This window comes from Macaca mulatta, chromosome 8 (genome assembly GCF_049350105.2).
Source record: "Macaca mulatta isolate MMU2019108-1 chromosome 8, T2T-MMU8v2.0, whole genome shotgun sequence".
NCBI lineage: Eukaryota > Metazoa > Chordata > Mammalia > Primates > Cercopithecidae > Macaca > Macaca mulatta.
In genome coordinates, this window is record NC_133413.1 from 78,790,389 (window position 1) to 78,808,239 (window position 17,851).

General features: G+C 35.5%; 1 protein-coding gene across 1 annotated transcript in view; it reads left to right on the forward strand.

Annotated features, from left to right (window-relative positions):
* The window catches only part of PREX2 (phosphatidylinositol-3,4,5-trisphosphate dependent Rac exchange factor 2), a 282,460-nt gene that overhangs the window by 165,682 nt on the left and 98,927 nt on the right, over window positions 1-17,851 (forward strand). Inside the window, exons 31-33 of the mRNA XM_028852724.2 lie at window positions 5,501-5,542; window positions 12,470-12,687; window positions 15,341-15,443. Of these exons, the coding sequence (XP_028708557.1) occupies window positions 5,501-5,542; window positions 12,470-12,687; window positions 15,341-15,443 (363 nt within the window). The remainder of the gene's footprint in view (window positions 1-5,500; window positions 5,543-12,469; window positions 12,688-15,340; window positions 15,444-17,851) is intronic.

A 17,851-nucleotide genomic window follows, 5' to 3' on the forward strand; every position in this document is an offset into this window, starting at 1 on the left:
CATATTAAAAATAACAAAGCAGATATTACCACTGACCCCACAGAAATACACATAACTATCATATTATGTGTATTTACACATAAGTGTCATAACTATGGATACTTCTATGCACATAAACTACAAAATCTAAAAGAAATGGATAAATTCCTGGACACATACACCCTCCCAAGACTGAACTAGAAAGAATTTGAATGCCTGAACAGACCAATAACAAGCTCCAAAGTTGAATCAGTAATAAATAGCCTGCCAACCAAAAAAAAGCCTGGGGCCAGATGGATTAACAGCCAAATTCTACCAGATGTACAAAAAGAGCTGATACAGTTTCTATCAAAACTATTTCAAAGAATTGAAGAGGAGGGACTCCTCCCTAACTTACTCTAGGAGGCCAGCATTATCCTGATACCAAAAACAGGCAGAGATACAACAACAAAAAGAAAACTTCAGGCCAATATTCTTTATGAACATCAATGCAAAAATCTTCAACAAAATACTGGCAACCCAAATCCAGCATCACATCAAAAAGCTTACCTACCATGATCAAGTAGTCTTTATCCTTGGGACACAAAGTTGGTTCAACATACTCAAATCAACAAGTGTGATTCATCATGTAAACAGAACTAAAGACAAAAAGCATATGATAATCTCAGTAGATGCAGAAAAGACTTTTGATAATATTCAACATCCCTTCCTGTTAAAAACTCTCAATAAACTAAGTATTGAAGGAACATACCTCAAAATAGTAAGGGCCATCTAAAACAAACCCGCAGCCAACAACATCATACTGAAAAGGCAAAAACTGGAAGCATTCCCCTTGAAAACCAGCACAAGACAAGGATTCCCTCTCTCACCACTCCTATTCAACGTAGTATTGGAAGTCTTGGCTAGGGCAGTTAGGCAAGAGAAAGTAATAAAGGGTATCCAAATAGGAAGAGAGGAAGTCAAACTATCCCTGTTTGTAGGCAAAATGATTCTATATCTCGAAGACCTTATAGTCTCAGCCCAAAAGTTCCTTAAGCTGATAAACAAATTCAGCAAAGTCTCGGGATACAAAAATCAATGTGCAAAACTCACTAGCTTTCTTATACACCAACAACAGTCAAGCTGAGAGTCAAATCAGGAATGTAATCTTATTCACAATTGCCACACAAAGAATAAAATACCTAGGAATACAACTAACCAGGGAGGTGAAAGATTTCTACAAGGAGATCTACAAAATACTGCTCAAAGATATATTAGAGATGACACAAACAAATGGAAAGACATCCCATGTTCATTGATAAGAAGAATTGATACCATTAAAATGGCTATACTGCCCAAAGCAATTTACAGATTCAATGCTATTCCTGTTAAACTACCAATAACATTTTTCACAAAACTAGAAAAAAACTATTTTAAAATTCGTATGAAGCCAAAAAAAGAGCCTGAATAGCCAAGGCAATCCTAAGTAAAAAGAACAAGGCTAGAGACATCACACTACTCAGCTTCCAACTATACTACAGGGCTACAGTAACCAAAACAGCATGGTACTGGTATGAAAACACACATGGACCAATGGAGCAGAATAGACAGCCCAGAAATAATGTCACACACCTACGACTATCTGATCTTCTACAAGGCTGACAAAAACAAGCAATGGGGAAAGGATTTTCTATTTAATAAATGGTGCTGGGATAACTGGCTAGCCATTTGCAGAAGATTGAAACTGAACCCCTTCCTTACACTTTATACAAAAATTAACTCAAGATGGATTAAAGACTTAAAAGTAAAATCCAAAACTATAAAAACTCTAGAAGACAACCTGAGTAATACCATTTTGGACATAGGAACGGGCAAAGATTTCATGACGAAAATGCTGAAAGCAATTGCAACAAAAGCAAAAATTGACAAATAGGATCTAATTAAACTTAAGAGCTCCTGTATAACAAGAGAAAGTATTAACAGAGTAAACAGACAACCTACAGAATGGGAGAAAATTTGCGAACTGTGCATCTGACAAAGGTCTAATGTCAAGCATCTATAAGGAACAAATTTACAAGAAGAAAAACAATCTCACTAAAATGTGAGCAAATGAGATGAACAGACACTTTTCAAAAGAGGACATACATGTGGCTAACAAACATGAAAAAAAGCTCAACATCACTGTTCATTAAGAAACATATGAAAAAAAGCTCAGCATCACTGTTCTTTAGAGAAATGCAAATCAAAACTACAATGAGATACCATCTCACACCTGTCAGAATGGCTATTATTAAAACATCAAAAAATAACAGATACTGACAAGGTTGCAGAGAAAAAGGAACACTTACACGCTGTTGGTGGGAATGTAAATTAGTTCAACCATTGTGGAAAACAGTGTGGTGATTCCTTGACCCAAAAACAGAAATACCATTTGGCCCAGCAATCCCATTATTGGATATATACCCAAAGGAATATAAATCACTCTGTCATAAAGATGTGTGCACACATATATTCATTGCAGGACTACTCACAATACCAAAGATATGAAATCAACTCAAATGCCCATCAGTGGTAGACTGGATAAAGAAAATGTAGTACCTGTATTCCAGGGAATAATATGCAGCCATAAAAAAGAATGAGATAATGTCCTTTGCAGGAACATGAATGGAGCTGGAGTCCATTATCCTTAGCAAACTAACACAGGAACAGAAAACCAAATACCACATGTTCTCATTTATAAGTGGAAGCTAAATGATGAGAACACATGGACACAAAGAGAGGAACAACACATACTGGGGCCTATCAGAACGTGAAGTGTAGGAGGAGGGAGAGGATCAGAAAAAATACTTAATGGGTATTAGGCTTAATGCCTGGGTTATGAAATCATCTGTGCAACAAACCCCCATGACACAAGTGTACCTATATAAGAAACCTGCACATGTACCCTTGAACTTAAAAGTTTTAAAAAATACATTTCTAATGCAGGATAAAAAGTTTAATTTTTCAAAAAGTACTCATTTTAAAAATCTTACATTTTCTTCTCAAGACCTACTTTTGTACTCTTTGTAACTCATGTCACAATAAGCAGCTATAGGAATGATAACTATATACACATAGTGATTGATGGATTGATCAATATGTGTTGTGTATATGGGTGCCACTCTTAGTCATGGGAGTCCACTAGCCAGTTGAGTGTAGTTGAATGGGCTGAGAGTCTTATAGTCAATTATGTGGGGAGGGCTCTCTGTAGAATTTAAGTTGCATCTCTGGTTGCAGATTTCTTTGTTTCAGTGAGCTGTTTGGGTCAGAGCTGTGATTGTCACCATGTTAAGTGAGTCTTTAAAAATGATTACTTTTTGCTTCATCTCATTGGACTATGCAAGGGAGAGGGCATACTACTATTTCCTGGTAATCCCTGTGATGTCTGGTCCTGTTAGGAGTGGAAAAAGCATTAGGATCGTTGAAATCCATTGCTTGTTATGTGGAGGCACTCTGAGAAACTTTGCTGGCTCAGCACGAATTTATCCTATTCAACTTAAGTCATTTTCATTCTACTTCCTAGACTGTCTTTATATCGTGAATGAATGACTTAATGGAAGGTTAAATCTTGGGACTTAATTTAACCTGGTGCCACCAGGCCAGAATTTCTTAGTTTATATAAGTAGCTGGGATGACCCCATTTCTAATGTTTGTCCTAGTCTCCGATTTCAAAATATCCCATCCATTATATACCACGTGTGATATCAAGGTGTTGTAATTCTATGGTCTTTATTTAGAAAGAACTGTTGCAGTGACATTCAAAAATTGTGTCATTATATACTCACCCATTCATAGCAGATTAAACTGTGTGTAGAAGAGAGCAGAGAAGACAGTGAATTAAGTGAGGAAAGATTAATTGTATGGTGTCACTAAGACGATGCCTGTCTCCTGCTTAATGTTAACTCTGAGGTAAGTTATGTTCTCATATCATCAGCTGAATGAAGATATTTTTATCTGAGTAGCCCACCATCGCCTTAAATTTAGATGTTTATTAGTGAACACATTTTTGACTTTTTGTTCCCTAAAAAGAAAAATGCTTTATTCTAAATCTCATTTTTTTTTTTAGCAACCTACATTTAAAAATTTTTTTCCCTGTATTTGTCCCAATATTCTAAAGAGTGTCTCTTCAATTTTTCCCTTTTTTATCACACTTCAGTAATTGCAATGATTTTTCTGGCTAACCTCCCTCTCCCTATCTTTTTCTGATTCTTATAACCATTATGAGATTCATCTTCCTAAAATATCGTGTTCATAATTTCACTACTGTGTCACAGAGTCTTGCAGTGATTTTCTGTTAGGTAAGACTAAACTCATCGATCTGTTAGAAGCCATTTTTCAGTGGAGCTTTCTAATCATATCCCAATCTCAATCTCTTAATGACATAGTAAAATCTCTCTATGCTAGATTGTTAAATAATTGTGATTCATTCTCTACTATATTCCCTTGCTAGCAAAATTTCTCAGTCTTAGAATATGTATCTCTTTTCTTGACAGTGATAATTTAAAGTTTTATGAAATATTTTCTAGTCTCATTTAGAATTCTATAGCAACTTCGGCCAGATTCAGATTAGAATAATAACAGTCTTCACATGTATATAGCACTTTAAACAATTTTTAAAGACTTTTCATACATATTCTCACTTATATTTTACACAGACCTGTAAAATAGATAAGGCAGATGTTATCTTCATTTATGAATGGGTTAATTGAGACTCAGAGTAATTTAGCAATTTTCTAAAGCCACAAAGTTAGTATATAACAGCAGTCTTCTGACTCTTAGCTTATTGTACTTTCCTGCCTCTGAAATCCTTTTCTTCTTTCAGTCTCACTTGTAAAAATTAGTGCCCTTTCAAGTATTTCCTGCATTTCTTTTTAGTCAATTCTGTCTTTCTGACTCTATTGTGAATCTGTCTAGAATAGGATATAACTTAATCTTTTTTGTTTCCCATAGTCTTGGGTATTTAGCAGGAACTTTGTAAGTTTTTATATTTACATCTGTGATTGACCCTCTGTGGGTTGGGGTTGGAAGAAGAGTGTATATATATATATATATATATACACACACACACACACACACATACATATATATATAAATAAAATATTGTTTGACAGTTTATTGCTAGCGATTACAACAGTTGTAGCTTGCAGAACACCAAGTAGGCTAAAACAGCTAAGGATGACCTAAAAACCTGCCAGGATTTGAATGGTGTTTCATTGACTGATATAATTCAGAGACATTTCAGGATCTTGAACAATGGATAGAATTAGTGTAGGCAAACAGGCAAGAGTAGCATGTCAAGTGAATTGATTTTTATTATTTAATATTAGGTTGGTGCAAAAGTAATTGCTGTTTTTGCCATCCATTGAAAGTAATGGCAAAACCGCAATTACTTTTGCACCAGCCTAGTATAATAAGATCATACTAATTTTGACTACACAGTTAAAATATGGTATTTGTGACAGAAAGAGTGAACAATTAACTGATGTGTTTTCTTTCTCTGCAGAGGTGAGGTGTAGGATACTCCTGGCTCTTCTTGAATATTCAGGTAACATTTTGCATTTTATTTTTTTACTATTTAAGTGATTGTGGCCTAGGATCATAAAGGCCTTGAAATTTGAGGACAGTGCCTTCAACCATTTACAAAATAGAAATATGATCCCTGGCCGGGCGCGGTGGCTCAAGCCTGTAATCCCAGCACTTTGGGAGGCCGAGACGGGCGGATCACGAGGTCAGGAGATCGAGACCATCCTGGCGAACATGGTGAAACCCCGTCTCTACCAAAAAATACAAAAAACTAGCCGGGTGAGGTGGCGGGCACCTGTAGTCCCAGCTACTCAGGAGGCTGAGGCAGGAAAATGGCGAGAACCCGGGAGGTGGAGCTTGCAGTGAGCTGAGATCCGGCCACTGTACTCCAGCCTGGGTGACAGAGCGAGACTCCGTCTCAAAAAAAAAAAAAAAAAAAGGAAATATGATCCCTACCTTCTCGAAACCTTTGGAAAGATTAGAAAAAGTACTCACATCATTTTAATAAAAATGCAAATATATATATACACATACATATATATACACACATACTTGTATTCTCTTATAAGCAAAACCATGAAAACATATATGAATAGAGATTTAAACAAAATATTATTAAACAGGAGAAAGGGAGCAGGTTTTGCTAAAGTTAATCGTGTCTAAATTTTGTTTATGAACAAGAATGTATGTAAACATTTTACAAATCTTACATTAAAACACTTTTACCATGCACTTAGTGAGAGCTCAAAAAATATTGGTAATGGAAAATGACACTAAAGGACAATTAAATATTTGATGAGATTCTAAATTGCAGATGATGGACTGTAAATGTCATAAAGGCGGGCACTATGTCTATTTTGATCATCAGCAAATGCCCAAAATAGTGGCTGGCATATAGATATTCAACAAATATTTGTGACAAAAATGAATGAAAAATTATATGAATGAAAAAGGAAAAATGTATGAAATATTTCAACAGGGTTTTCATTCAAAATGCATTTAGAAGGAAATGGATTATAAAGATTGGGAAAACTCACATGCCGTTTAATTACAGTGAACAGTTTGATGTTAGCCTGCTGTGCATCTGTTTCTGTAGATTTGGAGATATATAGATATGTTGAATGAGTTACTTTTATTATTTTAATCTATTTCCCATAAAGTATGTGTATGTGTATACACAGAAATTCTATTACACTAACTAAATTTTGATAGGAATTCATTCCGAAAAATATAACCTGAATGACTACTTGTGATAGCAGTTAGTGTTTGTTGTGCTAAAAAAAATTCCCCAAACTTTGTGGCATAAAACAATGACCATTTATTATTGCTTACCTGTCTAGTGTTATCTGGGCGATTCTGCTGGTCTGTGCTAGGTTTTATTGATCTTGGCTGGGTATGCCCATGTGTCTGCAGTCAGGTGGTGGGTTGGCTAGGCACAGGTGATCTAGGGTGGCCTTGCTCACATATGTAACATTTGACTGGCTGTTAGCTGAGGTTACAGGGCTGCCTGGGCTGCCTGTCTCTCGTCATCTATGAGGCTAGCCTGTTCTCGTTCACATGGTGGATTTGCAGGATTCCAGGAAGACAGTGCAAATGTCTAAGAGCTTGTCACCTTCCGGCCCCAGCATGTAACTGGCAAGGCCAGACTTAAGGGGTAGAGACGTAGATTCTACTTTTGAAGGAGAGGGTCTCAAAATTACATTGCAAGAGTGTGGATGCAGGGAGGGAAAGAATTTGTGACCACTTTTACAAAGTACCACACTTGGAAATTTTAAATTACGAATGAACCAAGTTAACCAACAGGGCTTTTTTATTTGTCCTCTGGTTTTTTGCCGTAATGAAAAAAGTTTTTACTTTGCTTTTTGACTGAGTAATAATAATGGCAAAAATATCTTACAGTTTTTGAGCTTTACTAAAAACACAATTCATGGACCTCATTTTCTTGGATTTCATTGGGTCCCCACAACCCACCACGTGAGAATATTATTGTTTCCACAGTTGTAAAGGTGAAGAAATTGACATTCTGGCAGATTAATAATAACCAGCACATAGTATACAGTCAACACTGACTTTGGAGCATCTAGAAGGTTAGGCATATTGATGTCTTATTGAATAAATGAATAAATAGTAGGTGGCAGTTTTGAAATTCAAACTTAGGTTTTCCAGTTCCGGAGGTGATTCCAGGATGCTTCGTTTTATTCATTAATGCTCAAATGGATGCTCTGGTAGGTTTTTATTTTGATTTAAATTTTATTTTTCTATTCCTCTTATGATTCTTTATTTTCCTGCTTTATTTGCTCACTCTCTCTTCCCCTCTTCTATATAGGATGACACCAAAACAGTAGCCAAAATACTTCATATTTTTGGCTGTGAAATTATGTTCATTTGAAAAGGGTAAACTGTGTCTTTTAAATATTCTTAACCTCCTTTTATTTCTACCTTTCTCTAATCTCCTTTTTTGTTGTTTATTTTGCTTTATTTGCCCTACAATCTCTGTGTTAGCATAATTTCTGAGATTGCTTTTGTGTGTCTAGAAACCATCTCATTCTTTTTAGACCAGCTAGCTAATTATAGATCTTAAACTTTTAAACAGCCAAGATTAAATAGTGTAATTTAAAACATGTTTTAGAAGATGAGATAGGTGCTTAAATACTAAAATGAAACTGAAGCATTTTATAGGTACAAAAACCATTTCTTTTTAGTGTACTCTCATTGTGAGAAAAATATTACTCTATGATAAAAATAAATAATAAAAATCTTACTCTACAATAATAGTAAGCAAAAAAAAAAAAACCCTCAAAATCTCTGTTTTACTTCTTTTGCTAGTAGCTGAAAACAGATGTGATTTTTGCTGTAGTTCTTTCTTATTCATAGAAAATAGGAAATGAAGGCAGTGTGCCCTGTTTATAATCCCAGCACTTTGAGAGGCTGAGGATGGAGTATTATTTGAGGTTAGGAGTTTGAGACCAGCCTGGACATCATAGTGAAGCCTTGCCTTAAAAAAAAAAAAATTAAATTAGCCAGAAGTGATGGCACACACTTTGTAGTCCCAGCTATTTGGGAGGCCAAGGTAGGAGGATCTCTTGAGCCCAGAAGTTTGAACCTGCAGTGAGCTATGATCCTGCCACTGTACTGCCTGGGTGACAGAGCAAGACACTCTGTCTTAAAAAAACAAAGCAAAGCAAAACAAAAACACACAAAAAAACCAAAAATACCTTTGGTAAAGGATGGATACTTATAAATTTTGAATGGTTGCATAATTGAAAGAAAAAGACCTGGATATTTTTGCTGAGAGTTAGTAGATTTTGTTGTATTTATGTAACAAATTGTTCCTTCTCCATGAGCAATAAAGCTGAGCACCTACTCAGTGCCAAGCATGGTGCTAGACGCTGGACAAAAAGAAGAATTACAATGATAATGATACACCATTTTACTTTGTTAAGTGCTTTAAATACTTTTTATCTCATTTATCTTTATCGTAGACCTAAGAAGGAGGAATGGACCCCATTTTCCACATGAGGATCTGATACCTAAACTTTGGCGTAGAATGGGTAGTTGAAAGCGGTTGATACGCCTCTAAGGAGTGTGAGCCTAAGTCACATGCCACTTCTCTGGCCTTGATGTGCTGATGGTTCCTCGGGAACACAGACTCATAAATGAATGCCCACTGTGTTATATATTTAGCCCTCCAGTAGAAGGATGCCCCCAGGTCTATGGTGACCAGAAGAAGAGCCCCAGTACTTCCTTGGGAAGAGGGGAATTTCACAAGGGGAGATAACCTTTCAATGAGTTTCAATAGTTTGATGAGTTGACTCTTAAAGATTGATTTAAAGTTTGCTACACAGAGGAGAAGGACAAGGGCATAAAGTACATCTGGAAGGAAGGTATAGGCCAAATGTAGGCCATAGGGCATTTGGTATTTGAGAACTGCCGAGCAGTACTGTGTGGCTCAAAGAGGACAGGTCTGCGTACCCCACGCTTCTGACTGCTTTCAGATATGTTGTTTTAATGTGCTCTCCCAATAATTCTGTGAACATTGTTGCTGTAGTGTGGCATGAATGGAGGGAAGTGGTATGTTGAGAAGCTGTAAATAGAAGTTGGGGATAGGTCGCAAGGTCCCGCTTATGCCACTGTTTTCTAACTTTGTTATTCACTGTGAGATGATGACTTGTAAAAAGTTAATTTGAAAAGCTCTTGATATAATATGTACATTTTGAATCTGTGCAAACAATTCATATACTCTCTGTTGAAAATAGGAAGGTGGCAAAAGAATATCACCTCATGAAGTATGAATTTTTATTCAGTATGGCTGAGGCCCCAGCTTGGATCCTCTAGTAGTTGTTGCAGCTGTCAATTCCTGTAGGGTATTCATTCAGTGTTAAACATTTGAATTGATGAATGAATACAACTTCAAGTTATCAACAGGTTTTGCACATTGAAAAGATGACTGTCAATTGCAATCAGTTCTGATTTGATAAAGAGGTTGAAAGAAAAATCTTATTTTGGCTTAAATGCAAATAGAATATAGTAGCAGAGTATAGCATAAACATCTAAGTATTCTTCTGAGGATAAAAATAGAAGAGAATTTTTTCACAAAAGAAACTTGGAAATAATTATTTCTACCAGTGCAAAGTTATTAATCCCGGTGATTTTTGTTAAAGCTTGAAGTGCAGATCCTTCTTTCTCTAGATTTTTGCTTTTCGCTCAATATCCATAATTTCTTTCCGATTAGATTTTTATTAAAACATTGTCAAGGTATAGGTGGGAGTATTGCTGCCATATCTACTGAAGTATTTTTTAAAATTCACCCAGATTTTCTGCTTCACTATAGAACATCTGAAAAACAAAGTAATAATGTACAACAAAGACATAGGACAATTTATTTTACTTATTTAGTTTCTGTCGTGAACCTCAGTACCCTAGGTGCACACTGGAGCTAACAAGCTATCTGAATTAGCTTCTTAAGTAAAATTAAATCCAGATATTTCAAGAAACCAGAGAATTAACTCATGTCTTTTCATTTCACTTTTTTATTTATTTTTAGTGCCACTGACTCTATTTTAATCATTGATTTAGTGAACATTTGTTCAGTGTCTACTCTGATAGAAATTGTGCACAACAAAATGGTGTTTAGTTTTTTTTCTTAATTGAGGATTGGACAAAGTTCATTTCCAGTTTAAAGATTTTATAGTTACCTATAAATGCCCTTTCCTATCTAGTAGCATGGGGCACATGATATAGACGCTTAACACATGTTGTTGGTTAAATTAGTAAGCTGAGCCATATGGAATGGCCATATTCCACCATTTTAACCTACCAAAGCAGCATGTTTCTATAGTTGAGCCTAATAAATGAATATTCAGATACAAAATTAAATATTTTGAATATTTGATTATCTTTCTAATAAAATTTTCGAGAGTAGGTTTTACAGTGAAACGAAGTAACATAGAAACTAAATTATATATACATATACCTTTGATGGTTATTAAAAACAGATGTTCAATGTTCTTGGAAAATCTTAAAAATTATGCCTGTTTGGTCAATAAAACAGGAGCTCCCCACTGAATAAAGTCAGCATTTATCTCTGTGTTATACACTAATATTGATAATGCTTCTTTATTCCAGAAAAGTCTATGAATCCTTGAAATATTTAGTATGCATTTGACAGGAGGTTATTTTTCCCTTTGTTGTTTCCACTTCTAGTGGAAGTGATTTTTCAAAATATGGAATGTGTAGCTTTGTGTTTCTGTAGTTTGTATATATCCAACCACCAGAAGAAATGAACTCTGTGTGTTAGCTTCTTTCCATTTGAAAAATCTCTAGTTCAGAAGTGGCAGTTCACAGTGGAAACATATCTTCAAAGTGGGTGTATTAGTCTGTTTTCTCACTGCTATGAAGAAATACCTGAGATTGTGGGTACTCTATAAAGGAAAAAAGTTTAATTGACTCACAGTTATGCAGAGCCAGGAAGGCCTCAGAAAACTTAGAATGGGAGAAGGCAGAAGGGGAAAGAGGCATGTCTTACACGGTGGTAGGCAAGAGAGAGCAGAGAGCATGTGTGTCAGAATACAGGAAAAAGTGCCATTTATAAAACCATCAGATCTCATGAAAATTCACTCACTATCACAAGAACAGCATGGGAGAAACCACCTCCGTAATCCAATCACTTTCCACCAGGTCTCTTCCTCAACACCTGGGGATGATAATTCAAGATGAGATTTGGGTGGGGACACAAAGCCTAACCATATCAGTGGGTTAACCAAAACTCCAGTCAATTGCAGGATAAGAATCCTGTTAAACATATAAAAATCAATTCATACTAAAACTATAAATACATTGCTTATTTGAAAGAATTATAGAAATTTATATTCTTAGATATTTGAACACACTTATAGCTCATGAAGTTTAATAACACCATTCAGGAGAGAGAGATTTGCTTATACCTGCAAACAATTGAACATCATATACTCTTCCCTATATGTATTTCACATTAATATTTTAGGTTTAGTTGTTAATTTTAAAAATTGTATTGATAATATTGTATTTAATTTGCCAACAAAAACTGACGAATTGGACTTTGAGTTTTGTTTAGGAAAATGTCATTGCAGCAAATGCAAATTGTGTCCCATCAGGCATAGAAAATATAAATAAATGAAGCCTTATTTTTCTCCCTCAGGTTTTATCAAACAATTTAATGATTCTAGAATAGAGTCACAATATTGATGAGGAAAAAATATTTTAATATTTCTAATATTTTTTGGTGTTTAGTGTTTTCTGTAAAGCATGTTTGCTAAAATGTGTGTGGTCATTCATAGAGCTCAAATTCACATTTTCACATGTGTGAGTTTAGTGAAAAGATGAAATGCTAGTGAATGTAGATGCTTAACTCATTGGTTCTCACCATCTGCAACATTTTTCAAAGCATTCTCTATGTTCTCTTTGATCACAGATAGTGAGACACAGCTCCGTAGAGACATGGTTTTCTGCCAGACTCTTGTGGCCACTGTCTGTGCCTTCTCTGAGCAGCTCATGGCGGCCTTGAACCAGATGTTTGACAACAGCAAGGAAAATGAGATGGAAACTTGGGAAGCCAGCAGGAGGTGGCTGGACCAGATAGCGAATGCAGGTGTTCTTTTTCACTTTCAGTCACTTCTGTCACCAAACTTGGTAAGGAAATCACATGACTCCCACTGTCTGTGTCAACTGTAACCTACACTGTAGCATGTTTTGAAATAAGAAATAGTTATTTCTTTCCCCCGGGTTATCTCTATGAATGTGCATGCATTCAGCTACGTTAAAAGTATACATTTTTCTGTGGTCCTTCAGTTTTTAATTAGTATGTAGAATGTATTCCTTCTTTGCTGATTTGTATCTCTTCTCTGTGGCTGCTAAAAGCTGAGACAGCCTCCATCTGTTACTAATTCTTGTATCCCTACCCACTGACTGGAAAAGGTCACCAGAAGAAAAAGGGTCTTTCTGCTGCTTTTCCTTACTCCCAGTCCAAGGACACAGGCTGCTGTGAAACCAAAGCTCCTATTGCGATTGATGTCCTGGAGCAGGCTTGAGAGCCAAGCTCAGAGAGCTCAAATACCATACTGCCTGACAATCTGTTTAAACTTTGCGTATGTTAAATAATTTTAGTTCTTTTCTTTGTATGCGTGTTTGTCCTATTAAATCGAAGAGCATTGCCTTAATTGCTGTAGAATATTCTATGTTTATTCATCGGGTTTCCACAGTGGATATGAAGAAAGCATCTTTAAATATTTGAAAAATAAAACTGTGGTGAACTTAAGAGATTTTTCACGTATACCTCTGGTGGTTTGGATAGTTATCATCATGTTTAAAAGCAAATATGTTCACTTTAATATGTAAACGTTAGGTGATCACGGAATAGAATTGTAATTTTAAACATGAGAGCCTATTTCATCTGTTAAAGTACACATAGAAAATGTAGCTACAGAGTAACATGTTTGAGTTGAAAAACAAATATGTGTCTGTATGTGTGAATTACATATGATAGGAAGCCTAATTTTTAACACATGGTAGGCATCAATTATCTGTTGAATGAATGTGTAAATAAGTAAGACTTTATTTCTGTTGTGTTTTCCTTACTTTTAAGCTGCCATTGTCTAATCAAGTGCCGGTGCTTTTACTTTAAACTTAATTTTATTGGAAATCTCAAAGAATATGAGAAAATATTTACAAATAATATATTTGATAAGTGACATAGGCAGAATATTTAAAGAACCCTTAAAATTCAACAGTAAAATGACAAATAACCAATTAAAAAGTATACAAATGATTTGAATAGATATTTCTCCAAAGATATAAAAATGTCCGAACAGCACATGAAAAGATGATCAACATCATTAGCCATGAGAGAAATGCAGCTCAAAACCACAATGAAATACCACAATACGTGTGATATGGATGGCTATAACACAAAAGACAGATAGTCACAAGTTTTGGGGAGGATGTGGAGAAAGTTTGTAACCCTCCTAAGTTGCTCGTGGGAAGTGGCAGAGTCATTTTGGAAACTGGTTTGGCAGTCCCTCAAAATATGAACCGTAGAGTTTCCATATTACCTAGAAATTCTATTTCTAGGTAATATCTAAAATAAATGAAAACTTACATTCACACAAAATCTTACAATTTTGTAAAATCTTGCAAACATTCCTAGCAAGATTATTCATAGTAGCTAAAAAGTGGAAACAACTCATATGTCCATTAACTGATGAATGGATAAACAAAATGTGATGTGTCCATATAATGGAATATTATTCAGCAATAAAAAGGAATGGAGTACTGATACATGCTACAACATGGATGAACATTGAAAGCATTATGCTAAGTGAAATAAGCCAGTCACAAAAGACCTCATATAGTTTGATTCCATTGTGGTGAAATGTACTAACTAGGTACATTTTAGAGGCAGGAAGTAGACTAGTGGTTGCCTACAACTGACGGTTGGGGGCAGGAAAATGAGGAGTGAATACTATTCGGTATCGGGTTTCTTTGGGGGATGATAAAAATATTCTAAAGTTAGATGATGGTGCTAGCTGGACAGCTCTGTGAATATATTAAAACCCCTGAGCTATACATTTTAAATGGGTGAATTTTACAGTATGTGAGTTATATCTCAATGAAGCTGTGTGTGTGTTTTTTCACCTGGTCTTGTGAAACCCTTAAATTTATTTAAGGAATTGATTTTAAAAAGAAAATAGAGAGGTTGCTAAGGAAAAAAAATTTGAAGAAACCCGTAGTCTTTCTGCTTCTGTCAGAAAGGCAGAAAGAAAACATCCACCCAGGAGTGTGAATGGCTCTTTAGGAGCAGTGCTCCGGTGGTCTGTGTGTCCCTGAGAGCAAGGCACAGCCAGTGGTCACTTGGGCCTGGCTTTGGCAATGTTTGCTGCAACACCATGGCTTATGCTGTAGCCCTCAAAGGCCATACTGTCTGGAACATTTCTTGCTTTGTGTATTTTTATCAGAATAAACACTGATTCTTCAGTCCTGTCCTTTCTTTCTAGGGTCATGACATTTTTTTGCTGCTTCAAAAGGATTTTTTTTTAAGATAATGGTTTAGGCTGAGTGTGGTGGCTCACACCTGTAATCCCAGCACTTTGGGAGGCCAAGGCGGGTGGGTCACGAGGTCAGGAGACGGAGACCATACTGGCTAACACAGTGAAACCCTCTCTCTACTAAAACTACAAAACAATTAGCCACACTACAAAGTTATTTTGGTCTGGATTTACATTATGTCATGTTAATTTATATTGCTTTATATCATCTTGTATTATATATTGTTTTTCTTTCTTTGTAGACAGATGAACAAGCCATGTTAGAAGATACACTGGTTGCACTATTTGATTTGGAAAAGGTTTCCTTTTACTTTAAACCATCAGAAGAGGAACCCCTGGTTGCAAGTAAGTAATTAGGTATTTACAAAATTTATTTGGCATCAAATAATTATATATAACTTTAATATTAATATATTTGATAAATATTTTATTAACTGAATGATTGAAATATATCCTTTTGATTTAGCAATTTTCCATCACTAATCTGACAAAGGCAGTATTTTAAAAGTTATATATTCAGAGAAGTAGCAATATGTATGGTTTAATGTCCATATCTTTTACTTTCTGCAAGTTATCATTATTTACTATTTCCACATTCCCATAAATATAGTTAAAATATATTGATCAGTCTAATAAATCTTCAGTAGTTTGTTATTATTTTTATATGTCTCTTGTTTTTTCAAAAGTACGAGTATCATATGTATTAGGCCAGAAGGTGTAAGCTTATTCAGGTTTTATTTCTCACATTCCTAATGTCTAGTACAATAAATAAGGACTCCATACATTTTCATTTGATTCATGATCTGACTTAAGATGATAATCATTCATTTATTCATGTATCAAAAGCTCCTTAAATGCCTGCTTCTTGCCAAGACAATTCTTGGTGTTGGATTCAGTAGAGAACTAAACAGATAGATATCTCTCATGGGGATTAAGTTAAGGTGAGGAGAGATAAATAATAGGCAAAATTATTTTATAATAAATTAGAAGGCAATTATGTGAAAGATATATAGGGAAACAAAAGAGAGCAAAAGATACCAATGAAGGGGCAGGTGAAAGGTTGCAGATAATGAATGGGGTAAGGAGGAATCTTTACCTAAAAGGAGAGCAGAACCCTGAAGAGGTTGAGGGAGGGAGTTGTGGAGGTGTCGGAGGAGCAGTGTCCCGGGCTTACTGGACTCTGAGGCTGGAAGCAGACATGGCATGCTCTCAGGATAGGAAGTTGGCCTACACAGGTGGAGTGGAGCCAGTGAGGGGAACAGAAAAAGAGTTGGAAACAGCAAGGAGGCCAGACTATGCAGGGCTTGCCACCTGTTGAAAAAGCTTTGCTTCCTAACCATGCCATTGAACAGATGAATTATGGGATGTGACTTCCATATTAAAAGGCTGTCTCTGACTGCTGTGTTAAACAGACTACTCTGGGACCAAGGGCAGAAGCCGAGTGATCAGTTAGACGGCTACTGAATGATCCAGGTGGGAGAGGATGGTGACTTGGCCTGGAGGGTAGCTGTGGAGATTATTTAAAAATAAAGCAGTGTCAATGCTGTTTAATTTATGAAAATAGAGAGAACAGAATATTATTAAAGTTTCATTTCCTCTGATGAATGAGGAAGAGAACAAGAAGTACAAAGTTAGAAATTTAGGTTGCATTTATTCAAGGATTTTTCTGGCAGAGGGTATTATTTGATAAGGATAATATTATTTGAGTAAATTGTGTGGTTTTCTGTGGATATGTATAGAATAGGATATATTTTCATTTACTTGAATAATGTGGGCATAGTTTTGCTGCAAGCAGAGAGAACTCTATTTTCATGATATAACCCAATATGTTGTTTAAAGTTTTGCCTGAGGAACTATAAGTTCACAGGAGTACTGTTTTCCATGATTCTATGACATTATTGGCAAATGGTCTGTTGAACAAGAAGGAGAAGAACCAATATCATAAGCTTGATAAAATACTTGCTTATTATCTACTGTGAAAGATTTAACTTTGAAACACATACTAAATATAAAAAATAATTGAGCCCATGTAAGTAATAATAGTATGTAAATGTAGATGTCACTATAACAGATACAGGCATTCTGAATATATTTGGCAATACATTTTAATGTATCTCTTCAAAGTGTAACCTCAACTTCTGAAAATAGTTCCCTAGTGAGGGGCTGGTTCCAATGCTGCACTATTGAACACTAAAAAGAGTGAAGATAGGAATATAATTCTTATTTTAAGTTGATGCAGGAAATAAAATTATTCTGTAATCAAAGGTCATCACATCTTATTTAAGTGGTGTAAGGAAATGAAGCTTTATTATGCATTGCATGTAGTTTGATCTTCCTGTTACTTAGATGCAGAGAAGTCAGATTCACTAATTAATTCCATATCACTGGGATGGAGACTAGTTGACTGCATACCTTTGAGGGAGGACTAAGTACAGAGAGTGGGGACGCATGAAGGTGTAAAGATACCACTGGCTTTGAAGTCAAGAAATCCAAGTCCAAATCTTGGCTCCATTCTTATCTTTAAGCATGAGAACTGTAGCTTTCCCTAACTCACAGGGTTGAGGGACTTAAATAAGATAATGTATTTGAAAGACTCTAGCATCATATATGGCTATGCTAGTATTCAGTAAGTATTTGAATCCACCCTTCTTACTTAATTACTTTGCTTCTTCTCAAAAGCTATATTTATAGCATCACCTATAATCTCACTTTTGCATGAAAAGAATAATGAGATTCTGAAGAATTATGGCATG